Source organism: Limulus polyphemus, unplaced genomic scaffold (genome assembly GCF_000517525.1).
Source record: "Limulus polyphemus unplaced genomic scaffold, Limulus_polyphemus-2.1.2 Scaffold1429, whole genome shotgun sequence".
Lineage (NCBI taxonomy): Eukaryota > Metazoa > Arthropoda > Merostomata > Xiphosura > Limulidae > Limulus > Limulus polyphemus.
Genome location: NW_013667039.1, coordinates 35,168 through 43,671, shown reverse-complemented (window position 1 = coordinate 43,671; position 8,504 = coordinate 35,168). Strand labels below are relative to the sequence as shown.

Here is an 8,504-nt window from a genome sequence, read left to right as displayed (position 1 = left end):
CGTTTCGACAAGGTTTTGTCATCATCAAAATGTTGTACATTTGCTGTTAGGTTAAACTTATATTAAAGTTTTTCTTCATTACCCATTCAAGCCGTTTCCAACCATTATTATATCCTGTCAGATATTACCTGAATACCTGTTAAACATAGAGTACGTAAACCTTCTCAATGGAAAAACATAAGCATGTACACACACCTTCTGAAGAAACTAAGAAGTGGAAAAATATGAATATACACAAAATTTTTAAAGATTATTTTTTTTTGCTTTACGGTGTGGATCTTCTACCCAAAAAATTAATTACAGAATTCCTAGTTAATAGATGGTTCGACATAATTACTTAAACAATCTTAACATTTTGTTTTCGAAGATCTACTTCCCAGTACCAGAAACACGATGCTATTTCAGTCAGCTCTTTCAAGTGTACTCTGCATGGTATCATGCATGGATCACAAGTCATTCTTCAATTATAACTATTAAATACAACTTATTTGGCACTTACATAAATAATCTGACCAAACTAATGTAACTTTTAGCTTTCCTAATTACTTAAACAAAAACTACACATGTATGGTACAGTTAGAATATCAATGAAATACCTTGGTCCTTAAAGTGTTGCTCCAAGTCACTTTCATTCCACTGCAAAGATGTCCGTCTGAAACTCTCCACATCTATAGGACTGTTTAATGAGAAACTCAACCTGTCTTCTTTGTTGATCATGGTTTTCATTAAAAGAGATGAGCAACGAAGTGCTATCTCTAAAGCATCCATCCAATACTTCCCTGCCGATTCAGATGGAGCTCGAAAAATCAGGTAAGACATTGGAAAGGGCTGCGTAATTGCTCCAATAGTTTCTCCTCTAGGTCCCTATCAAAAATCAATATAATACAAGATTTTAATGACACATGAAATACTTATCAAAACAATTAAATGATAAAAGTATATTCCAAAGTCAGTATATTGAAAGTGGTAATAAGATTAATTAAAATAATCCAAGTTTACATAATTGGTTGGTTGACTGTTTAAGTGTAAAGCTAAACAACGAGCTTGAATCTTCAAGCTAATGGTCAAAAATCTTTCTAGAGCTTTCAATTTCTTAGACTTCTCAAACCTGCACTGACTTTCTAGCTGTCAATCTCATTAACTGTCATGTATAACAGGACTTTAAATGAACTTATCTGAGACTTGCAGATGGCTCATACATACCAAGAAATTACTCTTGATAATTAATTTAATAATATAAATACATAAACTGTAACATACATATGTTTCTAAATCCAACAGAAGGGCATGCCAAAGTTCAACTTTTTATAAAGATATTAATTAAGAATAGGTAATCTCTTCCAAAACACACTTCGTAATCACGTTCCCCTGGCTACACAATTTTAAAATTTATACCAAGGTATATTTTGGACTTCTATGAATTTGACAGCTATCACTATGTACTTCATTGATCCACTAAAATGAACTAAAACCTTATAATTATAACAGCCATTAAAAAATATGTATATTGCAAAAAACATATTTCTCTAAGAACAATTAACAGTTTTATAATATGACTGTACACTGTTAGAATTATTTTACTTTTACTAATGAAAAGAATGATGCCCAAGAAAAAAAAGGAGGGGGGTCCTAATAAAATACTTTGCATATATCATAGCTACCTACTCTGCCTTGGAATTACACTTACTTTACCTGCTATAACATATTTTCTTGTACATTGTTCAAGTTACTACTAAAAACTTTTATATTGAGAGTCTATAAGAATATAAAACATATAAAAAGTTAAAATGCTAAGTTAGTTTTTTCCTAGTGTTTTAATTTACATTAATGCAAATATTGTATGTCTTAGATTTCTGCCAAGGTATTGCATAACTTAATGTAATTCTATTTTTACAGTTAAAAAGCTATTTCCAGGTGTATTAGAAATAAAACAGAACTACCGACAGACTAAATATTGGCCTCTATTGAGCAGTCAATTCTTCCTCGGTAATTTATTTTGACCAGAAGTTATTGGTATACTTTTTTTTAAATGCTCTTTCAGTAGATGGGGATGGCAAGGAGCTTTTCTAACAATATGTCAAGATAGTGTAATAGGATTTCCATCTCCAAGTAAAAGTTGAAATTTCCCATTTTTCTCAAATATACTTCATCTATTTCTAATATGGTTTTAATAAACTTTCACTGCAACAATCTGTGGATGATCTAACATGAAAATACTTAAGAATGACTACTAATTCAACTAAGTCCAAAAACAAATTATCAACAAAACGTATCTATGTGTACATGTAATATTAGGCCTCACATCCATAAAGGGAAAAAATACCAGAGGTTTACCAACGCAAATACAGGAAAGTTTTAAATGTTGTTCACCTAAATATACAATTCTTGTTCATCTGTACACAACTACCTGTGCTTTATTTACTCATCATTAACTACCACCCAGATTTTGCCACTCCTGCTTAGAATACTTTTTTTACCTCCTAACTTAGAACTTACAGTCACAATATATTAAAATGTGATTTTCAAGAAGGGTGAATAAAACGTGAGAGAGAATACATATATACGAGAAGCAGAAAACCATACAACAAGCACTATTAATCACTGCCTGCATTTTATCTTGGGCAGCTTCAGACAGCTTACTGTTGGCTTCACTGATCAAGCTTTTTTAAACCTGTACTTTCTCACCTAATGACTGATTCATGGTGTGATTTAGAGCTAGCAGGCATCATTTCATCAAGATTTTGCGACGGTCATGACCTTGTTGAATGTAATAATTTCATTTCTCATTAAAACGTTTTCTGGTTTGTTACCACAGAAGCTTGGATAATCCTTCATGTTTCACAAAGTTGTCACTGTTTATTAAGCAACAGATACTCTCTCTCTCTCCTTTGTCTTTATTTACATATAAATTCTCTTTCCGCATCTGTCAAATCGCAAGACAAAGTCTACACAATTACCTAATTACCCAAGTCTAATTATTAATTACTATTATTAATAGATATTAATTACAAACTAGTTTTTTATCCTAAGTTTCAAACATTAACCCTTTGAGTGCTATAATCAGACTTATCTAACTTGATATTTATAGCTGTTTGGTGCAACAAGCGGATTTACCCCACACTATGACAAAAACTTTTCCTCATAGTGCGACAATCAGGATACTCCCACATCCTTGAATTTCTTGCCTTACTACCGCACTAGTGTACATCACCTAGCAAAAGTGCAATAAGTGGATTATGACATTGAAAAAAAATATATAAAAAAAAAAGTCAAATTCTACATTTCATTTGTCAGTGGATAATTGACAATTTTGAAGAACCCACCCAAAATTTATGGATTCAAAGAATTAATCTGCTACTGTCTTTAGGGAAGTTCTATAAAGGACTGTTTCTGTGAGGTCCATGGTCATAAAAAATGTTGCAAATGGTGTTTTTGCTTTTCATAGAGTATTTGGTTGGTTTGGTGTGTATTGAATGTATTGTAGCTTCTGAATACTGTTCTACCTTTATGATCTTTTCATAAAGCCCTTTGACATAGGGAAGTATGGCTACATGTCAGTAATTTTCTTCCTGCTTATTTTTCTCCTTTATATTATTGATTTTCTTCTTTATCAAAAATACCGAGTATCCACTAGCAAGATGGATTCTAGTAACATGTGTTTCTTCCTTTGAAATTACAAATCATGTTCATTCTGGAGACTAGGCAGACTACAACATCCATCTTTAGACTGTTGGAGTGATTGGAATCTTGGTCACTAAGAAAACCCCACAAATAGTTAATCTCGGAACTTTACTGAAGATGGTAGCAAACAATCAATATAAACATAAGATAAAAACTAGTTTGAATTAGTATCTAATAGGCACAGACTTGGATCATGTGGGAGTGCTAGGGGGGGAATTTCACCTACGGAAGTTAGTTTCACCCCCAGTCTATTACATAGTGCATGACCTCATAACCAGACACTTGTTAGTTTACTAAATCAGCCTCTAAATTGTAGATGACAAGGCCTATATCTCTTACTATGCTCACTGTATACATGCCTCTATTCAAAACTGTTACATTTATTTAAAGATCATAGGAATGTGACAAATGGAAAGGTTAATGTGGTCAGCTTTCATTATTAGATGTCCACACAAACAAAAACATGTGTTGAAGATATATGATATATGAAAATTAAATGTGGATAAAACAAAAAAGTATCATTAACATTATTCCTAAGCAATTATTTCATAATAGTAGAATATTTTATTTATTTTAGAGTTAATAAACACTACACACAAAAATTTAAGGGTAATGAGGTTTATTTAGATGTATATTTTTAAGTTATCAATTATTTTTCAAATTTAGCATGCTTATTGTAAAGGATTACACTTATCCTATCTAGGGCTTGCAGGTTTATGCACCAATGTTTCCTTATGTTATAGGCCTTTATGAGAAATGACCCAAATTCTACAAAGCAAAAGGCTACTTTTGACTGATTAGAAAAGATATTTACTGTTGAGATAATGAAGGGTATAAGGATTTATTTTGCTGGTACTGACTTTTGTGAAGAATGTGGAAGCTGCTAAAAACAATTAAGAAAAACTGAAGTTTGCAGAGACATTACAGTGCTTCAGGAGGTAGCACAGGTCATGGGGTTGTCACAATCTGGGGTCAGTAGATTGTGACACATATACCAGCCTGCAGGAGAATACAACAGGAGGCCAGGCCAGGTTAGCAGAAGGGCTACATGCAGTAAACAACTGATATCTATGGAAGTTAACCCTTAAAAACCACAGCAGCAGCACTGGGGGTCTCAGAAACGAGCTTCAGCAAGACACTGAAGTGCATGTATTGTGCTCAATGGGAAGGAACAGGATCCATGATGCTGGGGTGACCCCAACCAGGATATATACTAGTTAAAGCCCTTGTACTAACCCCAAGGCACTGAGTAATGCAGGTAGGATTTTGCCTAAGAACATGTCACAAGGACTCTTCAGCAATGGATCACTATAGTGCTCACAGATGAGTGCAGGTTTTGTGTATCTTCAAGTGATTGATTTGTGAGGGTCTGAAGACGTGAAGAAGAGAGATATTCAGCCTGTAATATTGTCCACCATGATGCCTTTGAGAGTGACTTAGTCATGGTCTGGGGTGTCAACTGCATGCAGGTGAAGACAGACCTTTATATAGTGGATGGAGTATACCCGATATCAAGACATTACATGGATGAGTTCCTACTAACAATTGTTTGCCCTTTTGCTGGTTCTTTTGGAGATGAGTTCATGTATCAGCAGGAGATACTGAGAGGATCACACAGCAATTTTTTCAGGGTGAAGAAATCGAGGTACTGGACTGGATTGCTAAGTCACCAGACCTAAATCTGATTGAACATGTGTGGGACTTACTAGAGAGAGCAGTTAGAGACAGACAACCTGCTCCTACAACTGTCCAGGAGCTCAGACCTGCCCTTATCCAGGAGTGGACCGTGTTGTCCCAGCAAGTCATCTGAAATATCATCAGCGGTATGGGGAACAGTTGCAGAGAAGTCGTAAACAATAGAGAAGGACCTACCAACTATTAAAATGACTCATTTTAGTAAATTTGTTCATCTTAATAAGTTATTTTTACTTGTGATATTTGTAACTAACCAAAGTACCCAGCTTTACTTGGGTTACTAAATTGATATTTTACTGGTTGACTGTGTCTGTATATTTTGAACCTATTTTAGATATGAAATACAGCCAAAAATATTTTCAAAGATTTTGTTTTTCCCAAAAACCTATAAAAGTCATTAATTTTATTGTATAATAAAAATATTTGTTGTATGTTAAGAATTATTTATTTACATCTTAATAATTTATCAATCACTGAGAATATCAGATCACATTTTATATAACATATTTCTGTCACATTTGATCACAGTGTTATGCAAATTTTTTTGTCCTTGCAGTGCCTCAGGATAGACAATGTTGGTTGTTTTCCCATCTGATGCCATGATGAAAAGGTTCTTTCCATCACCAACCTTGGAGCAACCAACATAAAGTTGGCCATGAGAAAAGCATGGGCTTTGCAGGTTGAGACCAACAACCTTGAGTAACTGCCCCTGCACCTTGTTGGTGCTCATGGCAAAACTGAGACGAACTGGAAACTGGAGCTGCTTGAATTGAAGTGGCAAGTCAGATGGCATATTTTTTGACAAATTTGTTCTTTTACAACAGTATTTGGTATAAAACCTCTACATATTGTTCATTCAGTAAGTTAGAATTAGAAAAAATATGATACTTTTCTACAAAACTTCAGAAAGCAGAATTATGGGGCTTAAGGGCTATAGATAAAAAAAATTGGCAACATTTTTTGGAGTCAAATCTATAAAATAATACCTAGGTACACACCCTACAGAATCCCCTTAGTATGCATTCAAAATTTCAAGTCTCTTAATAGTAATAAAATAGTAATGATAATAAAAGAACCTGTCTGTGTGTGACCACTGTAGCTCTAAAAGGAAAAAAAACTTATAATGTTTACTGAAAAACTGCCTAATTTTGTGAAGATATACATACTATATTAAAAGTTAATAGTATCAAATCTATAAAGACTACAGGTACAAAGAGGTCACGTAGCTGGTCAAATCGACCGAGCCCATGTTGAGAGAGTTAAGCAAAGCAAAATGTGTATATGGGGAGTGTGTGTGTTCAAAGTTGGAAGTGAATCAAGCTTGTTTAAAGTGTGTCTGCTTGTCATGATATAAAAGACTATTTGGTTTAAAGCTTAGGTTTGTAGGTTTCTGTAAAGATATCATATTTAATACTTTTGTGCAGCTTGCTTTTAGTTTTATAAGTGTATTCAAACATCAAGAGCTAAGTTTGAAATATATATATGTACTTTTTATACTGATCATTAATTATATATTTTTTTGATATTCCAGAGCAGCCAGTGGGTAGGAACAGTAATGTTGAATGCTTGTGAACTTATTGAGCGTCCTTCAAAAAAGGATGGATTTTGTTTCAAACTTTTCCATCCATTAGAACAGTCTATCTGGGGTTCCAGGGTATGTCACTTTAAAGTTTATCTCTCGATAATATGTTCTTGTTGTGTATCTGTTTATACACTACTCACAAAAAGTTGAAGGGAAAAAACACAGACATTCAAGACTGATGAAACTTGCTTATCTATAAAAGTCTTTCACATACAAAAAATATTTTTTTGTGAAGTATTTCATATAAACTAAAAAAAAGATTTGTCCATGAATATATCGAGTATTTGTTTTGAATAGTCCGTGTGCAAAGTGACTTTCATGTTAAGACAAAAAATATTTTTCTGCATGTCAAAAATCTCTTATCTGTTATTTTCTCTACCCTAACTCTATACAATGCTGGTCAATTCTAAGTAGCTTTATTCTACTTTATTCTAAGTAGCTTTAAACTTGTAACATTATACATCTATTTATAATTAAATTTATTGTTTTATTGTCCTTTGAACCATGTCTAACTACTAATCATGCCATTATAAGTTGTAAATCACTTGGGGAATAAACTGCCCTCGTGCATGCTCCATAAAATATTTTCTTTATATTATTATTTATTTTACCTAATTTAATCTTAACTAGCCTAAAGAGATCCATATTTTTACATTTTAATTACTTTTATAATAATAAATAAAGAATAAACATGAAAAACAAGAAATAAAGTACTTACACGAATCTCTTTTTTCTTGTGCCGTTTATTGTTGATCACACTTAACCCTATTTTTTTTATACTAATGGTACTAATGCACTAAATAATGCACCAAAGAAGATAGAATAGTAACATGCAAAAAGTAGACAATTTCTCATCACTATCACAATTTTTCTAGCTTTCCAAAATGCAACAAAAACCGTTACAAAATCACCCAAGTTAGTCGTTATCTTTCCCATGAGAACGAAGCTTATACTAACAGTGAAATTGGCAATTCTCCATTCAGAAATCATCGTTATATAATATGTAATTTGATAAAAGAAAACCTTGATTGTCTATTGATATAGATAATATAGAATTAAAAATAAGAGAGAACTATTAACAAATCCTGAAAAAGAGGATGCGCCAGGTGGGTGTGGCAAGAGGGGTCTGATTTTCTATTTGATGGCTCTGTAACCATACAAAATTGAAGACTATAAAAAATATGGTTTGTCTGAGCAATTATGATTTTAGAGTGAGTAATTTACATTGAATTTCGTACTTATTGGAAGGGTGGTGGATAAAATAGAGAAGAAAAGATGCCTAGAGAAAATGTGTAACACTAGGGGAAATTCAGGATTTTTTTAAATATTGCCTTATAAAATTAAGAACTTAAAACTTATATACTATTAATATATGGATATTAGCTAAGATTTTATGCTGTACTAATTGGTATAACATAAACAAAAGAAGATTAATAAAATTTTTATGTCACTAAAAGCTCATGACATGCACAGTAGAGAATGCTCATTGCAATGGGGTTAAGTGATAATAACAGCAATAATGATAATTTCTATAAATTAATTTATA

At 32.7% G+C, this 8,504-nt stretch overlaps 1 protein-coding gene across 1 annotated transcript in view; it reads right to left on the bottom strand.

Annotated features, from left to right (window-relative positions):
• LOC106463519 (oxysterol-binding protein-related protein 8-like) overlaps positions 1–859 on the bottom strand; it is a 67,815-nt gene extending 66,956 nt beyond the window's left edge. Inside the window, exon 1 of the mRNA XM_022391041.1 lies at positions 597–859. Within this exon, the coding sequence (XP_022246749.1) occupies positions 597–819 (223 nt within the window). The 5' untranslated portion in view covers positions 820–859. The remainder of the gene's footprint in view (positions 1–596) is intronic.
• Between the last annotated feature and the right edge of the window lie 7,645 nt (positions 860–8,504).